Source organism: Gopherus evgoodei, chromosome 2 (assembly GCF_007399415.2).
Source record: "Gopherus evgoodei ecotype Sinaloan lineage chromosome 2, rGopEvg1_v1.p, whole genome shotgun sequence".
Taxonomy (NCBI): Eukaryota; Metazoa; Chordata; order Testudines; family Testudinidae; genus Gopherus; species Gopherus evgoodei.
In genome coordinates this window covers 86699782-86716577 of record NC_044323.1, presented here as the reverse complement: position 1 = coordinate 86716577, position 16796 = coordinate 86699782, and the positions used below count along the sequence as shown (strand labels likewise).

General features: G+C 43.5%; 1 protein-coding gene across 12 annotated transcripts in view; it reads right to left on the bottom strand.

Annotated features, from left to right (window-relative positions):
• Window positions 1-1162: 1162 nt before the first annotated feature.
• Window positions 1163-16796, bottom strand: part of ARPP21 (cAMP regulated phosphoprotein 21) — a 260922-nt gene continuing 245288 nt past the window's right edge. For 11 of the 12 annotated variants that reach the window (XM_030551266.1, XM_030551263.1, XM_030551271.1 and 8 more), the window contains 2 exons: window positions 5706-5857; window positions 1163-1960 (listed from right to left, as the gene is read on the bottom strand). In XM_030551266.1, coding sequence (XP_030407126.1) covers window positions 1703-1960; window positions 5706-5857 — 410 coding nt within the window. In that variant the 3' untranslated portion in view covers window positions 1163-1702. Of the gene's footprint in view, window positions 1961-5705; window positions 5858-16796 lie in introns of those variants that run through there. The other variant, XR_003998880.1, reaches the window with a different exon arrangement.

Below are 16796 nucleotides of genomic sequence, written 5' to 3'. Positions count from 1 at the left end.
CAGAAGCCACCCCTGCTGTTTGAACATAATGGATCAGATCCTGGTCTACAGTCAGGACAGCCTTTTATTGCTCCCTTGCTGCAAAATGGCACTAAAGCTCACCCCAGCAGAATCTCTGCCGCGCAGAGTGATCCTGGGATGTTGTGGCACCACCACTGTAGCTCTTAAACCAGCCCCATTCCTTCTACCAGGGGTGGTGGCGTGGCTGGGAATTCCTGTGCTATCCCCAGCTGTAGTAATGGCCTCTATGGCCACTGTCAGTCAGTGTAGGAATGTCCCCAGGATTGGGGGAGCATAAAGGTATTAGAATTGGAAAAGGTGCAGAGAAGGGCAACAAAAACTATTAGGGGTACAGAACAGCTGTCATATGAGGAGGGATTAAAGAGACTACAGTTGTTCAGCTTGAAAAAGAGAAAACTAAGGGAGGATAAAATAGTGGTCTATAAAATCATGACTAGTGTGGAGAAAGTCAATAGGGAAGTGTTATTTACTCTGTCACAAAACAAAAAAAGCAGGAGTCACCTGCTGAAATGAATAGGCAGCAGGTTGAAAACAAACAAAACTAAGCATTTTGCACAACGCAGTCAGCCTGTGGAACTCATTGCAAGGGGATGCTGTGAAGGCCAAAAGTATAACTGGGTTGAGGAAGGAGTTAGATACGTTCATGGAAGATAGGTCCACCAATGGCAAATAGCCAAGATGGTTAGGGATGCAACCCCATGCTCTGAGTGTCCCTAAAACTCCAACAGCCAGATGCTGGGAATGGGCAACAGGGGATGAATCGCTCAAAATTGCCCTATTCTCTTCGTTCCCTCTGAAGCATCTGGCACTGGCCACTGTCAGAGGCAGAATATTGGGCTAGATGAACCATTGGCCTGGCCCAGTGTGGCCATTCTTATGTAGCTTAAGATCATCTTTGGATCCTCTTCCCAGCTGCACTGAGCACTTCCTGGGGGCAGTGGAGTATCTGTCCCAACATCTTACATCTTTCCAAACTGACCCTGAACCTGCATGTTGAGACCCAGCTTGACGCCTCTCCTTAAGCATATTGCAGCAAGCCCATCATTAAACAGCTTTCCCATTAACTAGACCAGAAATCAAGCAACACAAAAAACAAAGGAGAACAACATTCAAAAAGAGAGAGGAGAACAAACAGGTGGTAGAAACATGACCTTTCTCCATGAGGTCAAATAGCTTTATTGTGATTAAACACTACAATACAGTATATGTCCATAAAAAAACTCTATAGTGTATATAAATTATTCCTTCCATTCAGCAATTCTTTTTTTTGTTTTTTCAAATTTCCATTACAGCTTTGGTACAATGTGATTTTATTATATATTTTTTTAAATACTTTTAGCTTCACAAACTCAACACAAAGTACAAAACTAATCCGAATCAGGGATATTACAATCTACACAGTGGTGTTCAGTGGTAGGAAAAAATCTTACCTCAATGAATTCATGTCACTAGCTAAGCTATAAAGGCATACCTAGCAGACATGACAAAATATGCACCATTAACCAGCAAATATCTTTTTAATTTAAGTTTTTTTACAGAATTCCAGCAGCAATCACTTGAGCACTGTCAATACTTATGTCCTCAACTGATTATCCTGTTGTGCTCCTCTTCATTTGAAGGCCATGAGTTATTTGTCAAATAATGCACCGCTATCCTTGTATATCCACACTAAGCCGCAGTATCAGTACTTGATCTGCCACCCTGTATTGTTAATACTTGCACAGTTTGTCCTGCAGCTGGCAGCGATAACTGGAACGTTATTGGAGGGGCAGTGTGGGGCAATCAACCTTAAGTTGTTCTGTGGGGTGGGAGGTATGACATTACAGTAAACAGGCATTCCAGTGGCTGTAATTGTTCCTTGACCTGATTGATTAGGTAGCATGATTGGTTGTTGATATGATTGTTGTGGCAGTCCTTGAGAACCCTGCGTCATTGGCACCTAGAAGATAGTATATGAAAATCAAATTGGTAAATTACATCCAAATAAATTAAAGTATCCCCAGTGTATTCCGAATTGCCCATTCCCTTTTATTTTGATTTGCATGTTCAGTGTGTTCTACAGGGCATATCACTTTCTTCTATTCAGAACTATCACAAAATCTACTGTTAATTAGCAATGGGTTGAGGAAGAAGCACTGGTCCACCAAGTTCATTTTGTACTGCTTATGCCAGGGGGGGCCAACCTGAGCATGAGAAGGAGCCAGAATTTACCAGTGTACATTGCCAAAGAGCCACAGTAATACGTCAGCAGCCCCCCATCTGCCCCCACCACCTCCCACTCACTGGCAACCCCACAGATAAGTGCTCCCCCCTCCCTCCCTGCACCTCCCAATCAGCTGTTCTCTGGCATGCAGGAGGCGGGGGGGGGGGGAGGACCAAGGGCATGGCAGGCTCGGGAGGGGACAGAAAGGGGTAGAGTGGGGGGCAGGGCCTGTGGCAGAGTCAGGGGTTGAGCAGTGAGCACCCCCCGGGCACATTGGAAAGTTGGTGCCTGTTGCTCCAGCCCCGGAGTCAGTGCCTATTCAAGGAGCCGCATAATAACTTCTGAAGAGCCACATGTGGCTCCAGAGCCACAGATCGGCCACCACTGGTTTATGCAGTATAAAATGAACGTAAAGCTGCTGGAAAATCTCTGCTGACGTAAAGCTGGTGGTCCCCAGGAGTTTTACAATCAGTAGTGCAAGTTTGCAGCTTTAACTTATGCCAGGGCTGGCCATTTGCAAATCAGTTCTCCCTCTCCCCTGTTCTTGAGCAAAGCTGGAGAGTATTGGAGAATCAAGACCACAAACTATTTTGTTTCTGTTGAGCCAAAATCTCATCTGTTGGGTTTTGTGTTTGTAAAACCAGATGTGATTCTAAACGAACTTCTGTTCTGTTTGCACATGGACAAAAGGTTTTGGTGACACGTCTAATCCTTGTACTGGGAAAAACAAGGGTGTTATGAATCCTCTTCCTATTGTATCTAAGTTCAGGTGGGAGGCTAAAAGGAGGAAGGTTTTTTTCAATGGGGTTTTCACCCCACACTTGCCCTGCACAGGTTAATGTGGACTAAGAAAGGGGCCAATTAACAAGACAGCCCATAGCTGAAGGGAATCAGTGGCTTAAGTAATCTCCTGACTGAATACTGAGGGCACCCAGCCGACGAGGAATGAGGTGGGCTGGCTTTGTAAAGGCAGTAAGTTGGCCACAGGGAATTAGTCTGCAGTCACTTTCTGGATTAAGGATTTGGGGGCTACAGAGCCAAAGTAGGTTACAGTTACTCCCTAGGAGGAGGGAGATTGGGGGCTGGCAAACCCAGAGAATTGGAGGAGCCAGAAGGTTAGGAAAGACTCAAGGAAAAGGCAATAACGGACAGAATGGAACAGATCTTCGCTGCTAACTCAAGGATCCCCGATCTGAAACCTGGAGTAGAGGGTGGGCCTGGGCTCCCCTACCTGCCACTGAGGAAGTGTATGGGAAGACTGCCTGAGCCTGTTCATGGAGATGAGACTTTGATGCCCCGGAATGGGAGGACACGTGACCTAAGTTCCCTCTAAACTGTGTGGCACAGATGCACAGGGTAGCAGTGGAGAGAGATGCCTCTCCTCAAGCCCTGGAGCCGCTGCAGTGTCACTCCCCTGGCCACGACCGGCCCAGCCCAGCTGCCTCTCCCCCGAACCTGCCGCGGCTGGGACATCGGCGTCTCTTCCACGGCCGGGGGACAGGCGCCCTTCCCCGGCTCCAACCCAGCCTGGCCAAGGTGCTGCTGCGAGAAGAGAGAGCTCGGGGGGGTCCTCTCCCACTGTAGCCCCAGAGAGTTCCATCGCACCCCAAACCCCTCATTCCCAGCCCTACCCTAGAGCCCACAGCCCCAGCAGAAGCCCTCAGCCCCCCGCACACCAATCCTCTGCCCCAGCCCTGAGCCTCTTATCCCCGGCCCCACTCCAGAGCCCACACTCCCATCTGGAGCCTGTACCCCTTGCACCCAGCCCTCTGCCCCAGCCCCACCCCACCCCTTGCACCCAGCCCTCTGCCCCAGCCCCACCCCACCCCAGAGCCCTCACCCTGCTGCATCCCAACCCTCTGCTCCAGCCCTGAGCCCCCTCCCACACTCCAAACCTGTCGGCCCCACCTATGTGTGGAATGAATTTTGTTATATGCACCGATATGGAGGTGATGTGTGACACATCATCTCCATATTGGTGCACATAACAAAATTCATTCCACAAATGGGTGGAAAAAATTAGAGGGAAGACTGCATGTGACTTGGGCGGAGGGCTGAGCCGTGAACACAAATCATCTTGCCTTGATGTTAGCCAGGAAATGAAGGCAGGGCATGTGGTGAGAGGCAGAAAGGAGGTGTCGGACCTGGAATCAGCTAATCCCTGGAGTGACCAGGAGGAAGCGTACTAGCTGTGAGCAGACCCCATGACATGTTGATAAAAGGTTCCTACGTTAGCCCATTTCTGTTACCATTATATTGTGTAACTATAATTTGAATGGGTTAAAGATACTGGCTGAGATTTTCAAAGCCGCCTCACTACGTAGGCTATAACGCAGATTGATCACTTACTAATATGCGACACTGTCAGATCCTAGCTGGACCAAAATTTTCCAGGATCAGTGCGTGCAAAGGATCCACATAGTTTTCACTTTTATTATCTCACACTTCTGTCTTTAACCCAAGCAAGGGGTCATTTACCCACAAACCTGGGGCTAAAGGACAGAAAAACAATTTCTACCAAACACTCATTCCCCTCCTCCTCTCCCTGCTCCCAATTTCCAGCAGACTTATCCTTACACTTTAGGCAATAGGAACAGACTATGGAAAAGATGAGAGGCCTCGCAACCACCACATGCTTTTAAAATGAATTAATCTTCCTTTGGTTTTCTAGGAACTAGTGGAAAATAGAAGCATAGGCCCTCTCATCACCACACAGGCTCTCGTGGTACTTCAATCAATCTAGCTGAAGCTGAGAGTCAAGAAATCTGTTTAAAATCAAGTTACCGCCTTTCTTCTCAAGGTCTAACAAACATAATTCCATATGGCTAGTCTGTCTACCAGTATACATAGCGTAAAGTCTGTTTGACTCTGGGACAGTGTCCCCTTGTGAAGTGGCAGGAGCCTCCGCAGACATAGGTGCTGGAATGAGGGGTGCTGCCACAACCCCTGGCTTGAAGTGGATTCCATGATGTACAGGGTTTACAGTTTGGTTCAAAGGTTCTCAGCACCTCTTCTATATAAAATGTCTCCGCATCCCTCTCCACAGATGAGTAATTTAAAACTGGATTAGACAAAGGACTCATATGCATGGTAGGGAACAATCTTGCATTGGCCTAGGGATGAAGAAAACAATTTCTCTCATGTTCTCTCTCACTTTCTAATTCCAGCTCCTCAGGGAAGGAACCAAGTTTTCTTTTATATCCAATGCAGTGCTGACCAGTTCGACCATAATTAATATAATAACCACATCAATGTAGTCTAACATAGAATGAAAACGGAAGTACAAGGGAGGTTAAAGACAGCATGTAGAGTGCATTAGATTTGAGTCAGACATGTGCATAACGAGGCCTGAAGCCAGAAATAGGCAGAGAAATACTTTTAAAAGACTAAAGCAAGACAGGTCACCCTCCATGACATGACACTATCATTTACTGTAAGTATATATTTTCAAAGAGAGAAATTAAGTACAGCTTGTAAGTACCTGATAAGATGACATGGCTGGATACTGAACCATCAAGCCTTGCACCTGATTTCCCTGCTGATTATTCATCAAGTTCTGACTTTGGGGAGGTTGCTGCATTCCCATGAGTCCTTGGAACCCTTGTTGCTGATTAGTCAAGACAGGCTGATAACCTGGAAGAAACAATCATTTTCATTGGCTATGAATCATCATTCATGGAGGCAAAACTAAAGCCCTGTTTTAAATAGCTAGTTATCCCGTCACATGTCCTGTGCAATCTCATCCCCTTTGAGAGAACCACTACCAGACATAAAAATCTAGGTGAATATAACGCTTAGGAATGGAGGCTAACTGACAGTTCTGGAAGGTAAAGTACTGTACTTAGATACAGAACAGGGGCATCATGAGCAATGACAGTGTGAGTTTCTGTACACTGTCCAGCTAATGTTCTTCAATCCTGAGCTAGAGACATCCCTAAGGGACACTTAGCTGAAACCACAGCATTTGACATAAGAACCTGAACAGATACCAGTCTATAATGACTTTTGGCCACTTAGAGTCAAATCCTAGACCCATTGAATTCAATAGCAAAAATCTCATTGATTTAAAGGGAGCCAGGATTTCACCTTTAGTTTCTAATCACAAAGTCCTCACTCAGGCAACATGGCCACTGAAGTTAATGGAAGTTTTTGCCTAAATAAGGACTGAGGTTTGTGCTCTTGTCCTGGCTCCTAAACAATGTGAAAGGCTCCTTGTTGTGTTACCTAGTCCATGAGCCACCATGTCTCTAACAAAAGTGTGAAGATACTAGCAGAAGTGAGAACGGGAAAATTTTTATCACTACGCACACACATCTCTGTTTCCTTATGGAGGTTTGTCACTATAAGGTTGCCTCTAATTTATGGCTAGTGCATGCTGATGCTCATATTTTGCCCTAGTGACCTATTCAGTGCCCAGGAAAGAGAATTTTCGAATAATTTCAAGACAGGCGCTATCTGGGGTTCTTCATTGTGCTCCAGTGTAAATAAAGCCAAGGTACAACTGAAAAAGAAAGGCAGCATAAAGAGAGGAAAAATGACTTCTGCTTCCAGTTACTATCAGTTTTGCATGCAAAGCCACTACAGTGCGACAGGTCTGAAAATTTCGATTGGGACTGCTCCTTTTGTAATGTGCTGTCCCTTTATGGGTAAGCGAGTGGGGCTGAGAGCTCTGCAGTGAGTAGCAGCATGGAAAGGAGAGAAGGAAGAGAACCAGCTGTGACCAGTGGCAGTCTTAGGAGATAGTATGTGCCAGTGTCAGTGGTTTCACCAGTACCATTTGAACAAGAGGACTGGGGAGTTTTACTGAAGAGAGGGGGCCTGCCTGCAGTAAAGATAGCAATTGGAGGTGGATGGACGTGTTGCACAGAAACCAGGTGTGGAGAACATAAAAGGATCCCAGCCCTACAATACATCTCCAGCGAAGGAAAACTTGTAAATCTGAGCTTATTTTTCCTTAACAATACCTCTTCCTCTCTAGTTTTGTTGTTTAACATTCAGTTATGCATAGCACAGCACCCTCTACTTTGTGGTGGTTGTCTCTGAGTAAGCATACTTCAGGCAAATAAGAGTTATTAGAGAGAGCAAATACTGTGTTATTTCCATGTGACAATATAAGTGTCACATCTGTTCAATTTATATTCATGAATACAGTGCATTTTTCATTATACTCCACAAACTGGAAATGATCATCTGGGCATTTCTTGATTATATAAAGAAATACAAAGTAACCAATGGCACTGTATATGCCATATCATTGTGTGCTGATAACTTTCCTCCGAAGATTTTTATATAGGAGAAATGTATGGCACCTCTGACCAGAATTTTTGGCTTGCTTCCCCTTAAAAATGTTTTCCCAATAGATATGAGATCAGCATTTCCAGTAAACCTAACTTGATGAAAAAGAATTAATTCCCTGGCTGACAAATTAATTTGGCTGGAATACAGCATCATCTCTCTCTCAAATGCACTGGGATTATTAGACTCTAATTTGCTGTTTTTCCACAAACCTGGTGTCAGCATATTGCCTAGTCCTGTAAATTATTGACATCATAAATGTGAAACACTGAAACTGAATTTGCACAAGATATATGTGTGTGTGTTTGTTTCACATCCTCTTCTGCCCCTGCGTCTCCCTTATTTGGGGTGATGTCACACATTAAAAAGCCTAGCATTACACATCTGGGATTTGAAGGACTGAGCTAAAACAAGTGGAATCACTTAAAAGTGGGAGAAAAATTAATTCATTTTAATTCACCTGTTTTCCCCACAGTACCACCATACTTCAAGTCTACTCTGCAGAGGCAGTCAACTGGGGTCAAGATGATAGCCTATCATGGGAGCGGGAAAGAGACTGCAGGAAGGGGACATCAAGTAGCAATGGAACACACCTATACAGTAAGGCAACTGGTGCCTTAGATAAGTAGGATCAAACAAAGGAAAATCTTCTGTTATCCCTCAAAAATACTGTGGGATTACCACAGCTATATACGGCTGTAGTTACACGTGAACTATTTGTGTGTGTTTTTACTTCCAGTTGTAAAACTGATTTGGTCTATTTCCACTGACCGAATGAGCTCAGTGGTAGGTAAGGATACTACCTTGACTTCAGCTTACTATAATGCAGAACCACTGTGTATCCATTCTTATGCAGAATATATGGGAATCATCCCACTGGAATACTGTACCTCATAACCCCTGCCCTAGCAAAATCCATAAATAAAATTCACTACTACATCAGCAGTAACGTACTGTTTGGCACTAAGTGATAAGCATGGATTACCATTGCTTATGATACGTAAGGGAATGCACAGAGGACGGTGGTGGTGGTGACGGACAGGTCAGAGATGAGATCCCCTGGACAGCACAGCTGCTTAAAGTCAGAGTCATAGACTTTAAGGTTAGAAGGGACCATTATGATCGTCTAGTCTGACTTCCTGCACAACGCAGGCCGCAGAATCTCACCCACCCACCCCCGCAACAAACTCCCTAACCTAAGTCTGAGCCACTGATGTCCTCAAATCATGGTTTAAAGACTTCAAGGTGCAGAGAATCCTCCTGCAAGTGACTCATGCCCCACACTGCAGAGGAAGGCAACCCCCCCACCAAAAGGCCTCTGCCAATCTGCCCTGGAGGAAAATTCCTTCCTGACCCCAAATATGGTGATCAGCTAAACCCTGAGCATGTGAGCAAGACTCACCAGCCAGACAACCAGGAATGAATTCTCTGTAGTAAATCAGATCCCACCCCATCTAAAATCCCATCACAGGCCACTTGGCATATTTACCGCTAATAATCAAAAATCAATTAATTGCCAAAATTAGGCTATCCCATCATACCAGCCCCTCCATAAACTTATCAAACTTGAAGCCAGATATGTCTTTTGCTTCCACTACTCCCCTTTGAAGGCTGTTCCAGAACTTCACCCTTCTGATGGTTAGAAACCTTCATCTAATTTCAAGTCTAAACTTCCTGATTGCCAGTTTATATCCATTTGTTCTTGTGTCCACACTGGTACTGAGCTCAAATAATTCCACTCCCTCCCTGGGATTTATCCCTCTGATATATTTATAGAGAGCAATCATATTTCCCCCCAGCCTTCTTTTGGTTAGGCTAAACAAGCCAAGCTCTTTCAGTCTCCTTTCATAAGACAGGTTTTCCATTCCTCGGATCATCTCTGTGCCTGTTCCAGTTTGAATTCATCCTTAAACATGGGAGACCAGAACTGCTCACAGTATTCCAGATGAGTGCCTTGTATAACGGTACTAACACTTCCTTATCTCTACTGGAAATACTTCACCTAATACATCCCAAGACCGCATTAGCTTTTTTCACGGCCATATCACATTGGCAGCTCATAGTCATCCTGTGATCAACCAATACTCTGAGATCCTTCTCCTCCTCTGTTACTTCTAACAGATGAGTCCCTGTTTATAACAAAAATTCTTGTTATTAATCCCTAAATGCATGACCTTGCACTTTCCATTACTAAATTTAATCTTATTATTATTACTCCACTTTACAAGGTCTTCCAGATCTTCCTGTATGATAATCCCGGTACTTCTCTGTATTGGCAATACCTCCTAGCTTTGTGTCATCCGCAAACTTTATTAGCACACTTCCACTTTTTGTGCCAAGGTCAGTAATAAAAAGATTAAATAAGATTGGTCTCCAAACCAATCCCTGAGGAACTCCACTAGTATGACCCATTGTAGTCTCCTCTTTAACCAGTTCCGTATCCACCTTTCAAATTTCATATTGCTCCTCATCTTTTCCAATTTAACTAATAATTCCCCGTGTGGAACCGTATCAAATACCTTACTGAAATCAAGGTAAATTAGATCCACTGCGTTTCCTTTATCTAAAAAATCTGTTGCCTTCTCAATTAAGGAGATCAGGTTGGTTTGGCACAATCTACTTTTTGTAAAACCATGTTGTATTTTGTCCCAATTACCAATGACCTCAATGTCCTTAACTACTTTCGCCTTCAAAAATTTTTCCAAGACCTTGCATACTACAGATGTCAAACTGACAGGCCTGTAGTTACCCGGATCACATTTTTTCCCTTTCTTAAAAATAGGAACTATGTTAGCAATTCTCCAGTCATATGGTACAACCCTTGAGTTTACAGATTCATTAAAAATTCTTGCTAATGGGCTTGCAATTTCACGTGCCAGTTCCTTTAATATTCTTGGACGAAGATTATCTGGGCCCCCGGATTTAGTACCATTAAGCTGTTTGAGTTTGGCTTCTACCTCAGATGTAGTAATATCTACCTTCATATTCTCATTCCCATTTGTCATCCTGCCATTATCCCTAAGTTCCTCATTAAAGACTGAGGCAAAGTATTTGTTTAGATATTGGGCCATACTTAGATTATCCTTAACCTCCACTCCACCCTTAGTGTTTAGCAGTCCCACTTCTTTCTTTCTTTCTTCTTATTTATATGGCTACAGAACCTTTTATTATTGGTTTTAATTCCCTTTGCAAGGTCCAACTCTACATGGCTTTTGGCCTTTCTCACTTTATCCCTAAATGTTCTGACCTCAGTAAGGTAGCTTTCCTTGCTGATCCTTCCCATCTTCTACTCCTTGTAGGCTTTCTCCTTTTTCTTAATCACCTCTCTGAGATGCTTGCTCATCCAGCTTGGTCTACAACTCCTGCCTATGATTTTTTTCCCCCTTTCTTGGGAGGCAGGTTTCAGATAGTTTCTGCAACTTTGAAGTAATTCCAGGCCTCCTCCGCCCTTAGATCCATAAATTTTTCAGTCCAGTCCACTTCCCTAATTTTCTTAATTTTTTAAAGTTAGCCCTTTTGAAATCAAAAACCCTAGTCCCAGATCTATTTTTGTTTATCCTTCCATTTAGTTTGAACTGAATTAGCTCATGATCGCTTGAACCAAGGTTCTCTCCTACAACCATTTCTTCTATGAGGTGCTCACCACTCACCAAAACCAAATCTAAAAGGGCATCCCCTTTTGTTGGTTCAGCAACTACTTGATGAAGAAATCCATCAGCTATCGCATCCATAGGTGTCATCTTTTTCCGGTGCTGGTGGGTGCTCGAGCCCCCCCCGCCCCGCCCCGACTCCACACCTGCCCCGCCTCCGTTTCCACCTCTTCCCCAAAGTCCCTGCCCCAACTCCACCCCCTCCCTGCCCCTACAGAACCCCTTCCCCAAATCCCTGCCTCGGCCACGCCTCTTCCCCGAGCGCGCGGTGTTTCCCCTCCTCCCACCTCCCTCCCAGTGCTTGCTGCACGAAACAGCTGTTTCGCGGCGGGAACTGCTGGGAGCTAGGGGGAGAAGTGGCACACTCAGGGGAGGAGGTGGAGGCGCAGTGGAGGTGGAGGTGAGCTGGGGCAGGGGGGTGGGGTGGGGAGCTGCTGGTGCACCCACCGAGTTGGCGCCTATGATCGCATCCAGGAAAATCTGAGCCCTATTATTATTACCAGCACTTGTCTTCCAGTCTATATCTGGAAAGTTAAAGTCTCCCATGATCACACAATTCTCATTAGTATTACTGCTCCACTGAGACACACAATAGACCTCTCATTTACACTAGGGTCTCTTTACACTGCTCTCATAGAGCAAAGGAGCTTCCAAGTGAGGAGGAATGTAATCTAGACACACTTTTTGGCCCCTTCCCATTGTTAGAACAGAGTAAAGGGGCTTTAATGTAAATGAGAATCAGGCCGAGTGTCTCCTGGAGCTTGCAGTGTGGGTACCGACTCCTAGAATCCTTACAGAGGTACAGCGCTATCTAGCCTGCCGACTCCTGTAGGTTATATGTAGGGGGGATGGGTCCATATCCCTAACCCCTTCAGGATGGCTATTGTTCTCTCTTGTGGACATGCAGAGAGGCTGGCCACAATCTAGCCCTAAATTAATACTGAACTGATTGGGTTTTTTTTAAACAATTCATATCCTCTTGGCTATAACAATATTATGGATGTCACACAACACACCATAGTGCAGAACCCCAGTAGTTGGCACCATTCTTTACCAAAATCAAACTCCTTATTTAGGACTCCAACTCAAAGGTATGCAATGCAACGCAATGGAAGCTGCTTGTTTTTGTCCAAGGGCAGAATTTGGCCTTTCCACATGTTAGATACATGCACAAACACAGGGAGCCCATACATGCCACAAATGTAACAAGCACAGTGAAACTGGCAAAGTGAAAAGTGATTGACAACTGCACCAATGGGTAACAGACATTAAACAAAGTGAGTTCCTTAATTCATAGCAAGATTCGTGAGCAAGATGCAAACATTGTAGAAAGTTAGATTTACTGGGCTAGACAGTTTGTTGCTTCAGCAAAAACTGGGGATGGGGGTAGAATTTTCACACCCTTTGGCTATAGATATTTTCCTAGAGTAACACATGTATTCAAATGACTTTTGTTTGAATGCTAGAATTTCACTTCATTATTGAATGTTTGACTAGGTACACAGAAAATGTAGCATTTTAATGGGTCTTATTCTCAGAGGAGATGACAACAAGAAGTCTAAAACCACTACAGTTTTGGGGCGGCACTGGTGATGAGAGGCAGTGGAAAAAACATGCTTGCTTCACCAAGACTTATTTTGTTGCTCCCAGGATATTCTACATGGGCTTGATTTAAATCTCAGTGACTTCCTTGGGAGTTGGATCAGATCCTATACCTTGCTCTCAGAATAAATGTGTATGACGGTGATCTAGCCCATTAAAAATTTTATTTGAAAAGGCTAAAGTGTGCTCTTGATATGCACATAAAACTTCCACTGATTTCAATTAGAGCTGTTTGCATGGACTAAGGGAACAATATGGCATTTATGTGTTTTTCCTTTTGAAAACACTTCTATTTTTCACTCTCTCGGCAGACCTTTTGTGTGTCAAGATATTAGGAACTGCTGCACCGTATGTAACAAATACAATACACTTTCATGGCAATTAGATACTCAACTATGGATTTTAAATTTGGCAGAGAGATTCCATTTTCTATTACCATGAAAAAGACAATCCAAAAGCCCTCATCTTAACTGAAGATATTCAACAGCAGAGATGCTTCTTCAGTATTTATACAAGCCCGGCACCAGGAAATAATTATTTTTATACTATGAGGTGAAGACTTTGGACTGGGACTCAGGAGATCTGGGTTCTGGTCTCAGCTCTGTCAAAGATATCCTGTGTGACCTTGGGTAAATAATTTAATCTCTCTATGCTTCAGTTCCTCATCTGGAAAATGGGAATTAAACTCTTCCCTAAATCCTAGGGGCACCGTGAGGATAAATTTACTAATGTATCTGTAGCACTCAGATACAGTACTGTGGTTATGAGCACCACAGAAAATCCTACATATCCTATTCCACAACATATGGCAGGACAAACAAATTAATGTGGGAATCCTTAGCATCACACTCTCTCAAAATTATGGTGTTCGTGATTCTGAAATATTGTTTCCTTATCTTCTTTTTTTTGTTTCCACTTCACACTCTCAGGCAAAGTGTCAAGGTGGGAATGCTAGGTCACCATATCACAAAGAGAATCTGCATCAAGCTCGAAAGCAACACTGCTGCTATAAAAATCATTAAAACCTACCACTACTTCTGTGGCCTTGTGGCCTTTAAAGGGCATTAAACTGTATGTTGTTTTTTTCGTAAGTGTGGAATATGATCCTGCATTACAAGGACTGAAGAGAAAATACTGAGGATTCAAACACAAATGGAGAATGAGATTTTCATTCTAATGGCAATAAAAATATATTTGTTCCAGGGAAACAAGGTAGAAATGAAATATCTGAATTCATATGCTGACAGACAGCTAGTCTCTGTCTGACACATAAAAGACATTCAGAAGTTCTGTGGAAAAGAGCCTAAGTGTATATATTGGTGTAAGTTTGGGTCCCATCAGCATGTAAGTTACTCCAATTTGAGCCCTCTCCTACCCATTTACTAACATGTAAATTATACCCCCTTGCACATCACCTATGAATCTGGCCCATGTTCATCTTCAAGGAAACCACATCCTCTGCAAAACTGAATTCCTCCTCATGGAAGTGTAAATGACACAAGTTGCCCAGGTCAGTTTCTTCTCTAAGTTTTGCATTTGTGGATCGGCACAACTTGCACAGTGGGGATGGTTCCCTCCCTTGTTCAATATTCACTGCTGTGGGTTGGTGTCTGCATCCCCTCACTGCACAGTGGCTAGGTGGGCTATTGCATGGGGAAAGGATGAAGATGGGATATTTCAGATTCTATGTAACAGAGCTTTAATTTATCACCTTCTCAGGGAGATCACGCAACTACACTATCCTAGCAAATCTTTTCTTTGGGGTGAGGGAGGGGAAATGGGGGATGGAATATCAGAGATTGCTATCCTACAATACTATTTATTTTATGCATACAGCAGCAGTTTCAATCCTGCGTTCAATGTTGCCACGCTTTTGACATGCTATTTATTTTTAGATGAAAATGAAAAAGACCACAGTGTTGTGAAAATGGGACCAGAAACTGACTGTACTGCATGAAAAGTATCACATTACTGGGTAGAGGAGACCATATTCAGACTGGATGGGTTCAAAGAGATCAGTAAAGGACAGGAAGTGGAACCATGCTTTTTACAGCAATAGTTTTTCTTCAGACTTGCTCTTTTGCTCATTAGCTTTCATACTACATAAAGTGTATTCCTTAAAAGCCTCTTTACTGTCCCCTGAGAACATACATACGTAGGTTATTTCCTAATGGCAATACACATCAGATGAACTATCCTATTACGGCAAGCTCCAGGGCCTCTTTACTGCAATTATATCATCCTGCTCCATGTTATCTCTGCATTTTTTAAAATCAGGGCAAACATGAGAGACATTGTTAAACAACCAGAGAAATGAACCGTGCATGGAATTTCAATGAATGCCTCAGAGGGAAAAGGAGCCTTGGATTCCAGTCTAAATGGAAGAGGCTGTCATACTGTTGAGGTAATTCTCTGAACCTTTATGGCTCATATCACCATGCTGACAGATAACTTAAACATCCCAGAGGGAGGCAGATTACATGAAAGGCCCACAAATGTTTTAATTTCTTAATGAGGATACAGAGCTTAAAAGATAAAATGCAGTGGTCTCACACCTCTGCCAGCAACATAAACCAGAAGTATGATTAAAGCAAGTTTTATGTGTAACATGCCCCTCTTTGGAAGGACTTTTCCTAGATTCAGAATTGAGGCAAAGATCAGCAGGGTAGCTTTATAAGTATATCAAGTGAAAAAACACACCCCTGAGTGACATAAGTTTCGCTAGCAAAAGTGGTAGTGTGCACAGCATTATGTCGGCAGGACAGCTTCTCCCACCGACACAGCTACTGCCGCTCACCGGGAATGGTTTATGTTGCTGGCAGAGCTTTCTCCTGTTAGCGCAGAGTGGCTACACAAGGGATCTTGCAGAGGCATAGCTGCATCGGTACAGCTGCACCGCTGTTAGCTCTCTAGCGTAGACACAGCCTTAGCCTTTAGATAAGGAGGGTTTTGGTTGGCAAGTGTCTGAACTGCAGACTTTGCTCTACTCTCCCACATGAACTGGGCTCTTGCAACTAAGTAGCATTATTGATGTCAATGTATAAATTCACAAAGTGTTTTGCAGGAAGTAGTTTTAGCACTCACTAGTCTTTCCCCATCCCACATGCAGACCTGCCAGAGAGAGTTCTCAGTGCTATAATGAACCAAGCCTTTGTAATTTAAATCCAAAAAAATTCATTCTCCAAGCAATTCAACAGAAACCTGATGGGATCACATTCTCATGAGAGATTTAGTTATGATTAAAGACAGCAGAGCCCAAGGAGGTGATATTCTAGTACAACACATCCCTCTGCTTCTCCCTTCCTTTTTCAGGAATGGAAATAAATTACTAACTGGTCAGCTTTATGGGGACACGTCTCCCTCCTTGTGAAAGGGATTTGACTGGTAGGAAGTAGGCAGTAAGTTGCCAGCCAGCCTCTCTCTCAAACACACATACATTCCTCTCATAATTGTGAAAAGGATACCTAGAAATGTAGGAGATGATCAGCCCCTTTTCCTGTGAAATAGGATTTCCCATTAACTTTTCTGGGACCTACTGAAAGATATCCATCATCGCACAGGCTTTCTAGGGGACTTGACTAGAGATTTGCAGCCACTGCATTATATGACATTGCTGGTAGCCTTAGATAAACATCCACTGAAATACTTCAAAAGAAGATCCAACCAGCTCACTACAACCGGCGTAAGGAAAATTTGGAAAGAAGCAGGGTCTTGTATTCATGTCTTGTAGTGGTAAGGAAATTCTTCTATTCCATCAATAAGTAGGAAGGATATTAAAAAGCTACTCTGAAAGTTACACAGATTAAAATCAGCAGGACCAGATAACTTGCACACAAGAGTTACAAAAGAACTGGCCTAGGAGCTCTCTGATCCATTAATGTTGATATTTAACAAATCTTGGAATGCTGGAGAAGTTCCAGAGGACTGGAAAAAAGCTAAAGTTGTGTCTATATTTAAAAAAGGGCATACAGGATCATTCAGGTAAGTATAGGTCAGTTAGCTTGACTCTGAGCCTAGGCAAAGGT